The sequence below is a fragment of the Nothobranchius furzeri genome, chromosome 2, assembly GCF_043380555.1.
Source record: "Nothobranchius furzeri strain GRZ-AD chromosome 2, NfurGRZ-RIMD1, whole genome shotgun sequence".
Classification (NCBI taxonomy): domain Eukaryota; kingdom Metazoa; phylum Chordata; class Actinopteri; order Cyprinodontiformes; family Nothobranchiidae; genus Nothobranchius; species Nothobranchius furzeri.
In genome coordinates, this window is record NC_091742.1 from 98555726 (window position 1) to 98575275 (window position 19550).

A 19550-nucleotide genomic window follows, 5' to 3' on the forward strand; every position below is an offset into this window, starting at 1 on the left:
ATGAGCCGTTACCATCTAGGACACCCCAGTCATCAAAGCTGAAAGCGACCTCTAAGGTTTTATGTCTGTATTGCAACAATGATGAACATTACCTGAGCCAGTGTGCTATATTCAAGGCCTTTAACAAAGATCAGATGGTGGACTGGATTCGTACTAACCATCGCTGCTGGCGCTGCGCACGTTCACGCCAGGCCGCGCAGTGTACCCTTAAGAAAGCATGCAACCTCTGCAAAGGCAAGCATCTGCAGGTCCTTCATGAAGTCAATGCTAAACCTGCAAACCAGGATTCCTGTCTGTTGAGTTCCACTGCGAAGACCCTTTACCTGGACAAACCCGCAGATGACAGAAGGGTGCTTCTCAAGGTTGTTGGTGTAGTAATCCACCACCAAGGTAAAAGCCTCAGCACTTATGCCATCCTCGATGATGGGTCTGAGCGCACTATACTGCTCTCACCAGCCGCAGCTGAGCTCGGAATCCAAGGCTCCAGAGAAAGTCTAGCCTTAAGGACCATCCGTCAGGATGTAAGTACCATTAATGGCTCCTCAGTTTCCTTTCAGATATCCCCTGCCAAGCAACCACAGAAGATGTTCCGGATTACCTCAGCCTTCACTGATCAGAGCCTGGGGCTTGCAGAGCATTCCTACCCTGGCTCCGTCATTCAGAGATTCAAGCACCTGAGAGATATCCCTATTCAGCCTTTCGAACATGTCCATCCTCTTCTCCTGATTGGCGCTGATCATACCCATCTGATCACTCCCACCGCTCCAGTCCGGCTGGCAGCACCAGATGGCCCAGCTGCCATCAAGACCCGCCTAGGATGGGTGCTCCAGGGTCCTGCCCGCCACCTCCAGACCCAGATGCCATCACCACAATGTCTCCACATCTCTCTCAGTCCTGCCGAGGTGGAGCTGAAGAGGAACGTTGAGAGGTTGTGGCAACTCGACCAACTACCTTACCGCTGCGAGAAGCAGGCGACCAGGTCAAGGGAGGATCAGGAAGCCATTGCCCTCCTAGAGGCAAAGACCATCAGGCAGGAGGTGAGTGGGGTGCTCCGCTATGCCACTCCACTGCTTAGGAGAAAGGGCTTCCCCCAGTTCCAAGCTCCCAAAGAAGCAGTGATGCCACTCCTCAGAGGTACCGAAAGACGCCTGGCCAAAGACCCTGTTAAAGCAATGGCATACACGGCCGAAGTCCATAAACTCCTGGAGAGCGGGATTGCAGCAAAACTCCCTGCAGAGGTGACCCCCAGTAGGGAAAGCTGGTACCTACCACCTGAAGCCAGATCCCCTAACCTTGAGCTATGGCTTTCACAGGACAAAGCAGAAGCACAGGAGTCTACTCTAGGATTAAGTTGGAACTGCAGCACTGATCACCTTGGCTTCAAGTACAGACCCGTCTCCTACAGCGCCCTTACCATGAGGACCATCTATTGCGTATTGGCGATACAATACGACCCGCTAGGTGCCCTCCTACCCTTTACCACCCGAGCGAAGGTAATAGTACAGCAGTTGTGGGACAAGACCAGGGGTTGGGACGACCCTGCCTTGCCGGATCATCTACTGCAGGCATGGAAAGAGTGGGAAGCAGACCTTCAACACCTGCCACAAATAACCATCCCAAGGTGCTACACCCCTACATACATGGATGACCCCCAAGTGACCCATGAGGTACACATATTCTCGGATGCCTCAGAGAGAGCATATGGGTCTGTAGCCTACCTCCGCTCTGTGGGACCCGATGGACTTGTTAACATTTCATTCTTACTAGCAAGATCCCGTGTGGCACCACGGAGGCAGCAATCCATACCCAGACTGGAGCTGTGTGCTGCTCTTACCGGAGCACAACTGGCAAAGCTACTAACCAACGAGCTCACCTTGTCCATACAAGAGGTGATATGCTGGTCAGACTCTACTACAGTTCTCCACTGGTTACGTTCTGAGTCCTGCCATTTCAAGGTGTTTGTCGGCACACGGGTGGCCGAGATTCAGGAACTCACCAAGGCGGAGGTATGGCGGTATGTAGGATCCCAACAGAATCCTGCAGATGACCTAACTCGAGGCCAGAAGTTAAAGGACCTATTTGGACCAAATCGTTGGTTCCAGGGACCTCCTTTCCTACTGCAGCCAAGCAGTGAATGGCCTTTGAACCCATGTGCACCTGTGCCTCCTGATGACAATGAACGAAAGAAGAGTGCCTTTTGTGGCCTTACTATCTCCCCTTCATTGGCGGATAGGAAAGAGTATCGCAGCTGGAAAGCACAAGTTGAAGCTACAGCGGAACAGATTCACAAAGACTCCAACCAGACGGGTCAACCCCCTGCTGAGACCTACCGTGAAGCAGAGCGTCAAGTCTTTAGGCAGGCTCAGATGGACAGCTTTCCTGAAGACTACCTTCTTTTACAGACTGGTAAATCCCTTCAGCGCAACAGCAGGCTGCTGTGCCTGTCCCAGGAGTTTGAGGATTCCAGTCAGCTTATCCAGGTAGGAGGTCGTCTGCGACGTAGCAGAGCTCTCAGTCCAGAGGTGGTGCACCCCATTGTCTTGAACCCCAATCACCAGAGATGCCAGCTATTGACCAAGGACTATGATGACAGACTGCATCATCCTGGGCCTGAAAGAGTCTATGCAGAACTACGTAGGAAAGCGTGGATCCTCAGAGGCCGTGAGGCCATAAAGAAACACCAACGCCAATGCTTAGAATGCTGTAAGCTTAAAGCCAAACCTGCCAGCCAGAAAATGGTAGACCTGCCTCCAGCCCGACCGCAGTTATTTAAACCGGCGTTTCACTCCACAGGAATGGACTGCTGTGGCCCCCTCACCATCAAGATTGGGCGTCGTACTGAGAAACGATGGGGCTTGATATTCAAGTGCCTCACCACCAGAGCCGTTCATTTGGAGGTGCTCACGTCGATTGACAGTGATGCATTCCTTATGGCCTTGAGAAGGTTTATTGCCCGCCGTGGCACTCCACTCGAACTGTATTTGGACCATGGCACCAACTTCCACGGGGGACAGAAGGAACTGGAGACCAGCTTTAACCAGCTTAACCCACAGCTGCAAGACATTTTAGCTAAAAGGCAAATCCACTTCAACTACAATCCCCCTGCTGCCCCGCATTTCGGAGGAGTCTGGGAAAGGGAGATCCGATCCGTTAAGGTAGCACTACGCGCTACCCTGGCAGCAGAGACTGTTACGGAAGAAGTTCTGACCACTGTCCTTGTCGAAATAGAAGCCATCTTGAACTCCAAACCCCTTGGATACGTTTCATCAGACCTGTCAGATCTTGACCCGGTGACCCCAAATTGCCTCTTGATGGGGCGGCCAAACACCTCTCTTCCCCAAGTTGTTTACCCCGCATCTGAGCTTTTAAGCAAGAGACGATGGCGACATGTGCAGGTACTGGCTGAGCAATTCTGGTCATCCTTTATAAAATACTACCTGCTCGGCCAACAGACCCGAGGGAAGTGGCAGGGTTCGGCACCAAACATCGAAGCAGGCACCGTTGTCATGATAGTCGACACCCAGCTTCCCCGATCTGCCTGGCAAATCGGCAAAGTGTCCAAGGTTTTCCCTGGTGCCGACGGTAAAGTAAGGAGCGCCGAAGTGCAGATCCAAGACCGTACCTACACAAGACCAATCGCCCGCCTAGTCGTGCTACCTGAGGTTCCGGGTTAAAGATCGACTCAGAGACTAACCCACTGCTGTACGTTGGCCTTTCCAGGGAGCAAATTTATCCCAAATTTGGGGGCGGCTGTGTTGGAAAGGCCACCAGGTGGCACACTTGCGCACTCAGCTCTTACTCTCTCAGAGCAGAGCTGGCAACAGTACAGAGGAGACCACCGAGCAGAGCAGGTGGAGAAGCACATGAGACAGCAGAGTGGAGGAGTTTTACTTAGCTAGTTCCCAGGTTAAGTCAGCTTTGTGTGCGTGAATGACTGCTAAACCACACACTCACCTACCAACATCCCTGTTAATGTTAATGAGTTGAATACTCATTGCTCAGCCCTGCATCATTGTTCTGCGTGCCCCTGTGCATTGCTGTTACTACTACTTTTCACGTGAGAATAAAGAGGCCAAGTTGAAATAAAGCCTGAACCTGTGTTCTTACCGACACCCCAGGAAGACACCCTTTAACTCCCTCCCTGATACAGTCCATCTACCTACTAACAATCTAACAGGAACAATGAGAGAATCTTGTTGAAGAGTTCAGCCGTACCAGAAATCTGGGTACGTTTTGTATTTTTTTATTAATTTATTCCGGCTATGTCCGCCATATTCATGCAATCATCTTCACACCAATGATGGTTGATCGTAGACTGCTGTAGCTTTGTCAACAATCTGTGTTGATGTGTGAGTTTTGTGTAGCAAATGCACGTAACGTAGCACAGGGGATCATCATGTACTGTTATACCTGTTGAAGCTTTGCTAAACTGAAAAAAGAATCATATTACAGTTGTGCAAAGTTGCAGTGACAGTGGCTTTCAACTTCGACTGGGCGGGGGCTGGAACATCACATGGTAACTCTCCCGGTTCATGACAGAGAACTGTTTCTCTACGACAAAATCATCAGCTAGCTATTAAAAATTGGCTTGTTGTTGTACAGGGAAACATTTATCTAACCGTGCATAGGACAATAAAAAGTTTCAGGCTAATCAAACCTATTTGATCTGATGTTCAACAAGGTATGCAGTAGTACACCTTCTGCTACTAGTGGAACCGAACCCACAGAGGCCTGCAGTTACACCCAGCATATGCAGAACTTGAAGGACTCCCACAGTCAACACCTCGAAATTCTTCAGCTAAGTACAGCACATGGAGCTGATTCGGAAAAGTCCTGCTGACACCTTCAGAGGAACATGGACATTTGGGTTTTTCAGAACCTTTTTGTAGGATTTGAATCACTTTGATCCAAAAAAATCAGGATTAAACGGATCCCATCAGAAGGGTGGATTCAGCATGAATTTCATGCCCAAAATGTAATGAAAACTTTAAAAATGTATCAAATAATACTATCTATGGATCATGCAGTATTTTACAAGATATCCTATATATTCACAAGGTTTTAGTTTTATTTGTTCTTCCATCAGGCTACAGTGATTAAGTAGGCTTTAACGTATTCAGCCTTTCAGTACAGGCCTACTGATCCAGAGAGTGTATTTATATTGAATCTCAGCTCTGTTCGTGAGGAAGCAGCTGGTTTCTCATTGGTTGAGCCAGTGGTAGTTGCCACAGGATCTCAGAGGAAAGGCTTGAAGCGCCCTTCATCAAACAAAGATGATGGTTACAAGGCACTTGAGCAAAGACAGACTGACAGGGCAGAAGCACAGCTTCGTCTGGCAGAGGAACAACAGACTCTGATTAAACTGCAGCAAACCAAGGCCAGACTTGAAGAAGTCTGAAATTATTGTGGAGTTGCAAAATTGTTACACCAGCTTCCAGCACTCACCTGGAAGGTATCTCAGAACAGCAGTTTGGTTTTTGGGGTGAAACTATGTGCTCCAAATACCACAGAAGTCAACTCTACTGGCAGTTTGTATCAACTTCTCCGACCGCTGGATCACCGGCAGCCTTCACCACAAGGACTCGTAGATTCTGCACAACTGGCGTGGGATGGTGTTTTTAATAGAGATTGTTATACCATACATTCAGACTTATTTTACAACCCAGACATAACAATTTTCTAAGACACTTGGTTTTGCTACATAACATCTAAGTACACATTCCATCATTTCATTCATTGTCCCAGTTATCTTGTTTCAACCATAATTTATCATCATTTGTTCCGTGTCATCATTAATAAATGGTAAATGGCCTGTATTTGATATAGCACCTTCTGGAGTCCTGGAAACCCCCAAGGCGCTTTACAACACAATCAGTCATTCACCCATTCACACACACATTCACACGCTGGCGGGGATGAGCTACGGTGTAGCCACAGCTGCCCTGGGGCGCACTGACAGAGGCGAGGCTGCCGAGCACTGGCGCCACCGGTCCCTCCGACCACCACCAGCAGGCAAGGTGAGTTAAGTGTCTTGCCCAAGGACCCAACGACAGCGACAAACTGAGCAGGGGCTCGAACCTGCAACCATTTGATTACGGAGCGAGCACTTTACTCCTGTGCCATCGTCGCCCACACAGTAGTAGAAATGTAGTATTAAATTTGTTTTTAGGAACTATTTCTCGCTCTATCTCAAAATATTACGAAGGTGTGATTTCCCTGAACTACCAAAATGACCTGGTTTCATTTTAGATGAAATTTCTAAAGATCAATATTGATATTTCATATATATATATGGAAATATCAGATCTTATTGATCATTTATTAAAAGTAACCATTAGGTCATGTTACACAACCAAAAGGCTTCTGTCCAGGGTGGACACTCGTGTGATTATTTAAACTTATCTTTTGACTAAATCCTTGTCCACAGAGCTCACATATAAAAGGCTTCTGTCCTGTGTGGACTCTCGTGTGTCTGTTTAAATCTGTCTTTCGGTTAAATCCTTTTCCACACAGCTCACAGGCAAAGGGCTTCTGTCCTGTGTGGACACTCATATGACTGTTTAAACTTGCCTTATAACGAAATCTTTGACCACACAGCTCACAGGCATAAGGATTCTGTCCTGTGTGGATTCTCATGTGACTGTTTAAAGTTGTCTTTTGGTTAAATCTTTGTCCACAGAGCTCACAGGCAAAAGGTTTCAGTCCTGTGTGGATTGTCATGTGAATGTTTAAATTATTCTTATGACTAAATCTTCGTCCACACAGCTCACAGACAAAAGGCTTATGTCCAGTGTGGACACTCATGTGACTTTTTAAACGTGTCTCATGTCTAAATCTTTTTCCACAGAGATCACAGGCAAAAGGCATCTGTCCAGTGTGGACACTCATGTGACTTTTTAAACGTGTCTCATGTCTAAATCTTTTTCCACAGAGATCACAGGCAAAAGGTCCAGTGTGGACACTCAAGTGACTTTTTAAACGTGTCTCATGTCTAAATCTTTTTCCACACAGCCCACAGGCAAAAGGCTTCTGTCCAGTGTGGACACACATGTGATCTTTTAAACTTGTCTCATGTCTAAATCTTTGTCCACAGAGCTCACAGGCAAAAGGCTTCTGTCCTGTGTGGATTCTTATGTGTATGTTTAAAGTTGATTGTCGGGTAAATCTTTGTCCACAGAGCTCACAGGCAAACGGCTTCTGTCCTGTGTGGACTCTCATGTGATCTTTTATATGTGTCTTATGACTAAATTTTTGTCCACACAGCCCACAGGCAAAAGGCTTTTGTCCAGTGTGGACACGTATGTGACCTTTTAAACTTGTCGTATGACTAAATCTTTTTCCACAGAGCTCACAGGCAAAAGGCTTCTGTCCTGTGTGGATTCTCATGTGAGAATTTAAATTCGTCTTTCGTTTAAATCTTTGTCCACAGAGTTCACAGGCAAAAGGTTTCTGTCCAGAGTGGATTCTCATGTGAACGTTTAAAGTTGTTTTTCGGTTAAATCTTTGTCCACAGAGATCACAGGCAAAAGGCTTCTGTCCTGTGTGGATTCTCATGTGATCTTTTACATGTGTCTTATGACTAAATTTTTGTCCACACAGCCCACAGGCAAAAGGCTTATGTCCAGTGTGGACACTCAGGTGATAGTTTAAACTTGTCTCATGTCTAAATCTTTTTCCACAGAGCTCACAGGCAAAAGGCGTCTGTCCTGTGTGGATTCTTATGTGTCTGTTTAAATGTGTTCGTAGGTTAAATCTTTGTCCACAGAGCTCACAGGCAAAAGGCTTCTGTCCTGTGTGAACAGTCATGTGACTGTTTAAACTTGTCTTTTGACAAAAACTTTTTCCACAGAGCTCACAGGCAAAAGGCTTCTGTCCTGTGTGGATTCTCATGTGACTGTTTAAACTTGATTTTCCTATAAATTCTTTTCCACAGTGATCACAACTAAATGTTTTAGTCTTTTTCTGGACTTCCCTACATGAGTCTGCATGTTGCTTCACTATAACACATTCCTTACTAACACAACAGCCTGAAGACCTTGTTGCTAAATGACTTGTCATTTCTGCTGTCACATGGTCAGCTGAGCTGCTCGCTGGAACATCTCGGTCTTCTGTTTGCTGCTGATGAAGCTGTGAGACGAGAGGTTTTTCTTCATCATCCTCACTCTTTATAGAACCAGCAGTGAATAGAAATCTGGCAGCATCAGTCTCCTTTAAATGTAGCTGCTCTCTCTCCAGGCTGGTCCAGAGGTCGTCCTGTTCCTCCTTTATGTGAAGGTGTTCTGGTTCCTGCTGGTCCTCACCAGCACTCTGTTCTTCATGAGCTTCTTCTTTAACCAGCGCCATTATTTTAACACCTGTAGGAAAAACAGAAACACAGTGAATTACTGAATGCTGTAACTTTCTATTCACACATCTAACAGTAATATTATTGCTTTAAAGAGCAAGTAACATCCAAACCAACTATTCTTTTGGCTGATAAACTGTATAAATGAGTATCTAATAGTGTTGTAGACATTCAAGTTTTTTCATTTCAATTCAATTCAGTTTATTTGTAAAGCGCAAAATCAGGACCAGAGTCGTCTCAAGGACCTTCACACAGTAAACATTCCAGTACAGGTCAGGTCTAGGGCTGGGGGTAACGATTATTTTTAAAACGATTATTCTGACGATTAGTTTATCGAATAGTCGACCATTTTAATGACTATTTAGACGATTAATCTAACGATTATTTTTCTATTGCACAATGAATAAAAACAAGAAAATCTCAAATAAATTCCTCCAAAAGTATGATAAATTGTTACTGTGAGAGAATAAACGCTATAGGCCTTCCATTTTGTACAACAATGCTTTTATTGTGTTGGTTATGTTCTGGTGACATGTTGAACTTGGGAGTGCAGGCTGTTGCCTGAGAGGTGGTTGACAATGGAGTGTCTCCATACTGCTTTGTTTTGGTCACTTATGTGCGTGAGGCGAGTGGTGTTACGACTCTTCCTGGGGAGTTTGCCTCGTGTGCAAAAAGAAAGGGACAATAACACAGGATTTAAAAGTTAAAATGATGATCAGGTTTATTTACAACAACAAAAAGACATAAATCTTTCCATCCAAAGGTTGGGAATAATAATACTAATTCTGCCTGTGGGGAATTAAAACAAAAGTACAAATAACTAGGGATGCTTGTTAGATCCTGTGCAGGCGACTGTAATGCAGCGTTTATATATCTATGTATTAATTATAATTGTCTCTGTCTGTTTAGCACACACTCCCACCCCACCTGCCCACAAGAGGAGAAGACGCCGAGCTCTGGATGCAGCTGCCAGTCTGGAGGAGTACCTGAAGACGGCGGCGGAGAACGACAGGATGGATCTGGAAATTAAAAGGCAGCACCTGGCGAACGAGACCGCTTGGCTCCAGGAAAGCGCTGCTACGCGTCAGCGTTTGATGGAGGACGTCCAGGACACCCAGAATCTCCTGCGGGAGATGATGATGGAATGCCAACAGGCGGGCAGTTGCGACCAGGTAAACATAAGACAGTATTATGACCTCTGAATACCCCAAGATGCCTGGCGACATGCATTTTAAAATATGTAAATATGGACAGTGTGCTGTGTGTTCGCGGTGTTTTGCTTTTCATTTATAAAACTTTTGCATGTGCGTGTTTTTCTATAGTTTTCTTGTTACTTTTTACTATTTTATTTTTAATACATTTCATTTTGCCAAAGAAATGGACCAGTGTGCTTAAGTTTTTGCATTTCTATAGAAAGGACATCACCTGTGTTTGGACCAGTGAAAAGATGCTGAAACTGTGTGTCCTAAATGTTCTTTGCTACTTAACAACATGCCAACAAAAGTTGTAGGAGCCATATGTGTTGTTTTCATTTTCTTTCTGCAAACATGAGAGGAGGCTTGGCCTCACTTGATTGGTTAATTGATTGAGGAAGCACCAGCCTACTTAAGCCAAGACAGATTAGACTCAGGTGTGGCTGTGACGGGACAAGCAGTTTTTTACTGTGTGGCGAGGACTGTGGCTGTGAGTAACGGACTCTGCGGACTGTCATGGGGCAGGTAACGTATTCATTGAAAACCACTTTAACTGCAGTGAATGGATCATGGGCTTTGTGGAAGAAGACAAATTAATAAACATCATCAGAAATAAACACAAGCTGCAATTATTTTAAACACACGTAAAGTCTACCAACCGCCTCAGTAACCAGTAGTGCCAATGTATAGAGCATTGGTATTACATATGCACATGTCTATAATATATTTATTTATTTATTTAACTTATGTTTTTCAGGAGGATAAACTGCTTGAGATGTAACATCTCATTTTCGAGCAGGTCCTCCTACAACACAACCAATAACAAATAAGGTGGCAGAGTTAGAAAGTTATAACAGACTTAAAAAACAAAAGAAAAGGAAAGTAAATAAATAATAATAGTAAAATTAACGATATGTATAAATATATTTACACGTAAATATAAACACATAAGCATGGATACATAGATACCCACCCGTGTACATACGTACATACATACCTATATACAAAATTAAATTAAATAAAACTGCTGTGAGGCACTCAAAGAGAAATAAGGGCAAGAAATTACACCGTAAATAAACCTAAAGTGAAGTAGTATCCCAGTTGAATACAAAGTTTGGCAACAAAATACAGCATGTTAGCCAGTGAATGCACAAAGTCATTATAATAAAGATTAAACAAAGCAACTACAGCTTGGCTTTACATAAGCATAAACAGTGCGGGAAAACTGACGAATTGTTGAGATGGATCTTAATTCAGCGGGTAATTTATTCCAGTCCAGAGGAGCTTTAACACAAAAGGCGAGTCTACCCACCTCCTTTTTAAAACGAGGAACAACAAACGATGGAAGAGTAGTTAAGCGGGTGGAATACAAGGAATCAATGGGAACCAAAAGAGTTTTTAGATAAAGTGGAAAATCAAAATAAATGCACTTAAACATAAATATCAACCAATGAAATTGTCGTCTAGCTTTTAAAGGAAGCCAACCAAGAAGCTCATACATATAACAATGATGAGTGTTAAAGGAACACCGCAAAATGAAACGACACAAACTGTTGTAGACGACATCAAGAGACCGCAGGCTAGAAACTGTTGAGTTTTGGTACAAAATATCTGAATAATCAATAATCGGCAACAGAAGCTGAGTGACAATGCGCTTTCGTACAATAGGTTCGAAGCAGTTTATTGAGTTGTAAAGGATACGTAAACACCGTGTGACCTTAAGACATGTCGTGTGAATGTGAAATTTAAAAGGCAGCTCTGGCTCCAGCCAAACTCCTAAATATTTCATTTTAACAGAAGGATGAACCGGCGAAGAATCCAAAAAATAAAGATTAAGAGTCCTGTCACTATCAGATAGAGTACTACTTCTATGAAACAGCATGGAGTAAGTCTTAGATTTATTTAAAAGAAGTTTGTTCTGAGCTAGCCAGAGCTGCACTTCGTCAAAATTAGGCTGAATAGCTTGTTGTAATTCGGATTTACTCGACTTAGAACAGTATAAGACCGTGTCATCTGCATATAACTGAACAAAACAGGATCTTTAGCACCGTGGTAAATCATTAATAAAAATTGAAAATAACAACGGCCAAGTGAAGAGCCTTGGGGAACACCTCTAATGACTCCTCACATGTTGGATTCAGAACCATTAAAGGAAACAAATTGAGAGTGATGATGAAGATAAGAACTAAACCACAGTAGAGACGGCCTTGACAGACCAAAAGCATATAACTTATCTAAAAGTAGATAGTTATTGACGAGGTCAAAGGCTTTTGTTAAATCAAGAAAAATCACACCACCAAATAAATTATTGCCAAAACCAGAATAGATGTCATTAGAAAGTTTAAGCAGTGCAGTAGTTGTCGAGAAGTTTTTTCTGAACCCCGATTGGTACCGAGATAGTAGGTTGTTGTCCTCTAAGTATTTAGATAGCTGGATAAAAACCAGTTTTTCAAATACTTTAACAACTGTATTAATTATAGCAATGGGTCTATAGTTATTAGGTTCAGTTATATCGTTTCCTTTATGCAGTGGTATTATTTTAGTACATTTCCAAGCTTTTGGAACAGAACATGAGTTAATAGAGTGATTAAAAAGAATAGATAATGGTAAGGCTAGAACATCAGCAGCTATCCTAACAAAGCGACTCTCTATGCCATCTGGACCTGCAGTATTCCCACTAGAGAGCGACAGTATAAAGCCGGGCGTACACTGTGCGATTTTTTCACTCGCAGCGTTCAGCTTCAGCTCAAACTGTACGACTTCCTCGCAGAGCAGATCTCACGAGTCATGTGCTCACACTGTACGTCTGGTAGCAACACGTCGGCCCTAAAAATGTGTTAAAAATAGCAGTTTTTACACAATACGTCAGACTTTTTTGTCTTGCTTTGTCTGTTGACCTTCGGGAGTGCTGCAGGAGGACACACAGGGATTTATGGGGGTTGGATGAGGAAAACGAAATAAAGAAAGTAAATCTGTGTTTTGTGATCAGTTTAATTTGACATGAACACGACAAACACACTTTCTTGACAATCTTTGTGAGTAAAAAAACATGTAGAAACAAAAACGAACAGTGTGTGTTATTAGGGAAATAGCGAGCGGCGTTGATGCAGGATTGCGCATGCGCCGTGAGCGGTTCTGATACTTTTTGGGTCGCAGCTGCTCGCAGCGCAGCTTCAACAGTGCGATACCCTCACGAGGGACGAGCGAAATTTTAAACACGCCAGAAGTCCGTGCAACCTCATGACTGCTGATCGTCAGCTGGTCACGTGGTGTTAATCGCCTCTCGTAACCCCCTGTACACTACACGACGCTCGGCGCTAAACTCGCCCCGATCTTGTGGATTCTCGCATGACTGGAAAATCGGCTCAAAAAAGTGAAAAAGTCGCACAGTGTACGCCCGGCTTAACTTTACGCGCTTCCTCTGAACGAATTTCAGAGAAAGAAAATCCACTGGAGCAACAGTGAGGCAAGGTGTAAGACCCATGATGTTCTGCAGAGGTAAGGAAAGGAGAGGAAGCAAAGTGCTTACTGAATGCTTCAGCTATTTCAGCCGGGTCATTAATAAGACTCCCATTAACATTCAGATTTTAACTTTAGTTTTCCCCCTCAGGTCTTTCATTTTATCCCAGAAGCGCTTAGGGTTATTGATATCCTTATGCAAACCATTCTTATAAAAATTAGCTTTAGCATTCCTAGTTTGGGTAGTACAGAAGTTTCTTAGTTTTCTATAAACTGTCCAATGCTCATGCAGATTGCTAAGTTTTGCTACTTTCCACGCTTTGTCACGCTTCTTAAACAAAGCAATTAATTCATGAGAAATCCAAGGCAGATGGCTGCCCTTAATTTTTACACTGACCCAAGGAGCATGTTTATCAAGAACCTGCATGAACTGAGAGTGGAAAGATGTCCAAGCATCATTAACATCAGGTATAAGAAACAATCTATTCCAATTAAGAGAATGCAGCTCCTAGGGATGCACCGATCAGGTTTTTTGCTGCCGATGACCGATATCAAAGAATGCTGATCACCGATACCGATATCAAAGAATGCTGATCACCGATACCGCTATCAAAGAATGCTGATCACCGATACCGATATCAAAGAATGCTGATCACCGATACCGATCACGTGGATTGGCCAGAAATTGTCTACAACATTATAATGAGTGCTACAAACTACATAATCTGGGAATAAAGGAAATGTAACCTAATCTAAAATGGTCTGTATTAGGGTTGTCACGGTGTGAAAATTTAACCTCACGGTTATTGTGACCAAAATTACCACGGTTTTCGGTATTATCGCGGTATATTTTTTAAACGTGCTACATTTTCACACAATTAAATAAACCCTGTATGTCAGGAAATATTGTCCTCAGTTTGAGTCTAAATTTTGCCTAAAATGTGTTATTTTGTATTTATGTTGTTTATTTGTTTACATTTTTCCCCTTTAGTCTTTAAAATACCAATATTTGCCCGTAACTTCTTATTTTTTGTCTGTTTGATGTCATCATTTTAAAAATATTAGATCAGATGATACTCAGTACTCAAGTAGCCTTCTAATCAGATACTTTTTTACCCTTACTTGAGTAATAAACCCTATATCAGGAAAATGTTGTCCTCGGTTTGTGTCCTTCCAGTGAGCTTTGCAGATCTGGGAAAATGTCATCAGGCAGTAATCGTTGTTAAATTCATAATTATTCTCGGAGAGAGGCCAACTCTTATCTGCCCCTGGGAGCCCCGTAATGCATAGCGTCATTTCAACATGGCGGTGTCCGCGACACGGTTTATATGCAGGTAGCGGCGCTGCGGCTGCTTTATATAGCGACTCGTTGCATTCTCCCTCAACCCAAATCCTCGGATCACGCATTTTAGCTAAAACGCTAACGTTAACTTGCCTTGCGTTGACTGTAGAGTTGTGGGTGATGGTCACGCAGATGTGTCATGAGATTTGAAGCGGTACTGCCTTTCACAGACACTTTTTCTGCACGTGCTGCAAACAGGATAGCCGTCCGTCTTCTATCAACTGTCCCTCGGCATTCTTCAAATATCTAAAATATGCCCGTACTTCCCACTTTTGTCTTCTTTGAGGGATAATAAATGTCCTCCTGAGCGCTGCCGTCTCCTCCTTTGACCATTATTTCAGCTTTAGCTTCAAGAAAGTTTTGTTATAAACAACAAAGTGCGCATGTGCCGCCGGCAACTTCAGCAGATGATACGGTGGCTGGTAAGGATCACCGCGCCTACACCGCAGCCACGGTAAACCCACCAAGATAATATAGTTTTTTTTAAAACAAGACGGTTATTATTGTCAACTTTTCTTTTACCGGGGTTTACCGCTACACCGGTTACCGTGACAACCCTACCTGATCGGTTTGCTTTGATCTATTTTGAAAATTCCGATCAAAACCGATAGGGGCGCTATCGGCCGATTACGATCAAATGCCGATCCATCGGTGCATCCCTAGCAGCTCCTGTAAATACTGATCAGTGTTAAAAGTATGCAAGTCACAAATTCTGATATTCTTAGTTGGTGTATGTGGTAAAGATATTTTCCAGAAACAAAAAATAAAAGAGTGATCACTAAAGCAGTAAGGCAAAACGCCGTAATCAGAAAATCTGTCTGGGTGAGTTACTAATATCCAGTCAATGAGAGAAGAGTTTGTGGCACAAGTCCTAGTTGGCTCAGAGACCAGCTGTGTCAGATTTGAGCTATTTAAAAGAATACGTTCTGGAAGAGTAGATTCATCAGGCCAGTTAAGATTGAAGTCACCAAGTAAGATCATTTCCATTGTGTCCCCCAACGATTCAACCGTAGCTAGTCAATGTTGTATTGCTTCAAGTTTAGGGTAGGAGGGGGGGGCGATAGATGTTTCCAATTATAATGTGCTTATTTCCATTAAAAGAAATTTTAGTAAAGATGGCTTCGAAGTGAAGTGGTTTGACTGTCGGAACAATAACCTGAGACTTCAGACTAGAGGAGACATAAGTGGCAACCCCGCCACCCCTCGTCCCTCTATCCATTCTATATAAAACAAAGTTGTCAAGAGAAATATCATTGTCAGAAATGTTTTCATTCAACCATGTCTCAGACAACGTAATTATTTTTGGTTCATTATAACCAAGCCATGCTTTTAATAAATCAGTTTTAGGAAATAAGCTTCTTATATTAAGATGGATTATGTGTAACCCTTTACCCATAAGAAGAAAAACGAGGTACAAAAATAACCCTCACAGCAGGCAGCCACAGAAGAAAATATAAAACAAAAATAAACAGAAAAAAAAGAACAAAATATAATAAAATTACATGGAAATTAAATGAGTTATCACTCATGGTCCAAAAAGCAGTGGTCTCAGATCTGAGCCCATGGCCTGCAGCCTGCTCAAAGCACAGCCACCTAAACTAATAAAACTGCCATAACTCAACACGGTGGCTGGATTTTATCAATATAAATAAATAAGAATAAAGTAAGGATAATTTGACCTTAGACGAAATTTGACTTCTTCACTGAACAAGAGGAGAAGCAAAAACAAAAAGGAATTACCTGCTCTGCGGAAGAGCCAGAATCTAATAATAAAAGAAAGAGGAAAGTCAAGTCCGCCCTCCGCAGGTGCTCGTACACCCAAAACATCTCAGGGCATCTCAACCCAAAGAGTCCAGGTGACTTTCAGCAGCCACTGGGTCTGTAAAAAGCAGACGATCACCATCAGAGATTACCTTGATGTTTGCAGGATAAAGAAGAAAAGCTTGTAGTCCCAAGGCGCGAGCCCGGCTCAAAACCGGGAAGCAGCGGCGTCGCCGACGAACTGTTTCATCACTGAAATCTGCAGCAAATCGAACCGATTTACCAGCCACCGACACCTCAGACTTCCTTGCCAGAGCCAGGATCCGATCCCTGTCATTCGCTCGGAGAAAACAGACCACCAAGGTCCGAGGAGACCCTGACGCGCCAGGTTGTCCAACCCGCCGCACCCGAGTTACATCAGGAGGAGATCCCGCCAGCTCTGGGAACCACACCAACAGGTTGCTCCTAAGATAGGATAGAGCATTGTTGAGCTCAATCCCCTCTTTTAAATTGAGGATCCAGATATTATTCCTTCTGCTTTGATCATCGAGGGCAGGAATCTTCCTCTGGTGTTTCTGCAGGTCTGCGCTCTGAGCCACGGAAGCGTCCTCCACGCACCACACCCTTTTTTGGAGTAAGGTGGTGACTTGTTTTTGAGTTTCAAGCTCTTGTGCGTGCTTGTCAAGTGTAGATCGAATTGAGTCAAGTTGAGAATCAAGACTATCAAACCGATCCTTGGCATGTTTTTCTGCTTTGTCAAAAAACTTTTGAAGAGTAGACTCCAGAGTCTCCTTGTTCAGGATTTCCAGTGACACGTCAGCAGCGTCGTCGTCAGAGCCCTTCGTCTGATCTTTCTGCTGGCGCTTAGGAGGCATTTTTATCAGTAATATGACTTAGTAAATCACCTTTTCTCCAGTCCTTCAAAAAAGAACTTAAATTCAAGAACCAACCGCAAAAAGGTCAAAAATCCAGGTAGTTAATTAAATAAGGCAGGAGAGACCGCAGGCACACAACCACTCACTCCGCCATCTTTTTCAGATCTGAAAGATTATATGATAACTTATAATTACAGTCACATCTATATATGCACATGTCTATAACATATATCTTATTATTAAATCAGAAATCATTTATTATAGACATGTGCATATATATATAATAATATATCTATCTTTCTTCTACAATCTGCTCTTTAACTGTATTATTTCCTGCTATTTCAGCTGTTAACTTTATTTTCTCTCTAAGTGTTTTTCTCCCCAGATGAAGCTACAACGATGTTCTGCTGAGCTGTGGTGGCCTCATGGAGGGGGCCATCGTCTAGCACACTGCTGCTAACCACTTAAACATTCTCCCTCTCCTGATAATAACTTTTTACTCTTTTTGACGTTGGATGTGCTACTACTAGTTTACCCGTTTAATTATAGATCCACTAGGATAAATACTACAAAGTTTATCTCTCACCAAATAGAATATTTACTAAAAAAATCACAACGTAACCATAGACACACTACTTGGTGTGTGTGTGTGTGTGTGTGTGTGTGTGTGTGTCGGATGCATCTAGAGAGACAAAAGTCTAAAGTTATCTCTGACTGAAGGTGACCTGGCTCAGCGAGTCATGTCTGGTGTGAGAAGGACCTGTGCAGGTAGATGATGAGGAGACTCGCTGCTCGTGAGCAGAGGAACAGCTGATGAGGCTGGTTACTAGTGTGTTAACACAACAAAAGCAGGAGGACCATGGGGCTGGAGGCCTACGCAGGTTGGTGAAAGACTCACTCACCATTCACAAGCTCGCTCATCGATCCCTGGTGCCAGGAGCTCCTGACCAGTTATTCAAGTCCGTTTCCAGGTCAACTCCTCGAGGCCCCAGCTTCTCCACTTCTCTTCTTCTTCCCGTTCCAGTCACTCATCACTCCGTCACTAGCCGTTGCTACTCAGCGGCTAGCTCCCTCCGTCCCTCCTCCCACTCAGCTCCCACTTCCTGCTCCTCTCTGCCGACCCAGCCTCACAACCCCGAAGATATGGCAAGCTGTTCGGGTCACTAATCGCCCACATTTGAATACGTTAGAATATTTGACGCCGAAAAAAAGCGGCGGAAATCCCTTCAGAACGCCGTATTGCTCGTCGTCTTCATGTAGTCGTTCAGAGCGCCGCATAAAACGGCGTTGTTTCTAGTCCTTGAAAGTTAGTTACAAATTTTTCAGCTACACAGACATGGTTTCATTATCAGTTTATCAGTGTTGATTCAACAACTAGTTAGCATCAATATTACAATATCAACCAAACTGATGATTCAGATGGAAAGTCAATGTTGTTTCAATGTAAGCTTGTTATCTGGGATGTTATTTAAAAAATACAGACCACAGGGAATCCGGCTCAAGGGCTCTCAGTCCTGTTTTGAATTGTCCTCATATGTTACTACATCCTTATGAGCTGTCTTTAGTGAGCACAAAGATAATTTTGTTGTACACCTGTGCAATGAAACAATATTGTATCTTGAATTTCTGAAAATATCATATATGTAAATAACAGGTTCATTCCATTAGGTATTTTATTCGTTTTTTATTTACTTTTACATATAATCAGAAAATTTAAATATGATGAAAGTCATTTTACATTCCCTGCGCCCCTGCCTGCGTCCAACGACGAGACACACGACTTAGGTCCTGCCAACACGGGGTCAGCGGTCATCCATGCTACTGTTCGACTTGTATCTGGAAGTCTTCACCTGCTTGTTAAGCTAATGTAATGGTGACATTTTCAGTATGCATGCTAAGCCGCGCTGCATTTATTTACCTATTTTATCGCATTGCTTAGCTTTGGTCTTCAGCACATGCTGCTGCTTCACGCTGCCGTTAGCTTCTGCTCACTCAGCTTTGTATGTCGTCGCAGCGGTCCTTCATCCTTGTCAATAAAGCCATTAGACATCGAGGAGTGTATTTCTTCACCTTTATTATCTACCTTTATTGTCTACCTTTTAACTGTTACCTTTTAAGCTACGGTCTACAACCTGACAGATAATTGCTCATCTGCCTGCTCAGTCCCTGCTCTGGTTCCACGTCACCACCTCTCTACTTCGGGATGTGGGCCTGCGGATTTTCTGTGTTGGTCGCACTAACCTGGGCTGTTTTTTCCACTCGTTGATCCAACCGTGGATGGGCTCCTCCAGTATTCTTGGCAGAGCTCTTCAATCTCTACTTCCACCAGTCCGGATCTCAACCTCCAGCTCTTATTATTATTTTTAAAGAACATTGTCATCAGCTGTGTCAAAAGAAGCACTGAGATCTAACAAGACTAGAACAGACACAAGACTCTTATCTGAGGCCATAAGAATATTATTTCATTCATTCATTTTTCATTCATTCATTTATTTCCGTTATAACAAATACATATAAAACACATGAAAAGGAAAATAATTATCTAATAAAGAACATAATAATAATGATCACAAGTA

General features: G+C 43.3%; 2 protein-coding genes across 2 annotated transcripts in view; one reads left to right on the forward strand and one right to left on the reverse strand.

The window, feature by feature from the left end:
• The window catches only part of LOC107373487 (uncharacterized), a 41504-nt gene extending 23187 nt beyond the window's left edge, over positions 1 to 18317 (reverse strand). The window contains exons 1-23 of the mRNA XM_070548757.1: positions 17877 to 18317; positions 6341 to 8354; positions 5506 to 5567; positions 5285 to 5394; positions 4807 to 4843; positions 4451 to 4501; positions 3959 to 3966; positions 3707 to 3814; positions 3623 to 3657; positions 3438 to 3534; positions 2819 to 3053; positions 2405 to 2539; positions 2210 to 2268; positions 2107 to 2166; positions 1933 to 2048; positions 1719 to 1725; positions 1474 to 1556; positions 1025 to 1161; positions 952 to 958; positions 611 to 795; positions 454 to 494; positions 206 to 323; positions 93 to 118 (exon numbers count right to left, since the gene is read on the reverse strand). Of these exons, the coding sequence (XP_070404858.1) occupies positions 93 to 118; positions 206 to 323; positions 454 to 494; positions 611 to 795; positions 952 to 958; positions 1025 to 1161; positions 1474 to 1556; positions 1719 to 1725; positions 1933 to 2048; positions 2107 to 2166; positions 2210 to 2268; positions 2405 to 2539; positions 2819 to 3053; positions 3438 to 3534; positions 3623 to 3657; positions 3707 to 3814; positions 3959 to 3966; positions 4451 to 4501; positions 4807 to 4843; positions 5285 to 5394; positions 5506 to 5567; positions 6341 to 8354; positions 17877 to 17895 (3750 nt within the window). The 5' untranslated portion in view covers positions 17896 to 18317. The remainder of the gene's footprint in view (positions 1 to 92; positions 119 to 205; positions 324 to 453; positions 495 to 610; positions 796 to 951; positions 959 to 1024; positions 1162 to 1473; positions 1557 to 1718; positions 1726 to 1932; positions 2049 to 2106; positions 2167 to 2209; positions 2269 to 2404; positions 2540 to 2818; positions 3054 to 3437; positions 3535 to 3622; positions 3658 to 3706; positions 3815 to 3958; positions 3967 to 4450; positions 4502 to 4806; positions 4844 to 5284; positions 5395 to 5505; positions 5568 to 6340; positions 8355 to 17876) is intronic.
• LOC129162178 (oocyte zinc finger protein XlCOF6) overlaps positions 1 to 19550 on the forward strand; it is an 849318-nt gene that overhangs the window by 394124 nt on the left and 435644 nt on the right. The window lies entirely within an intron of this gene.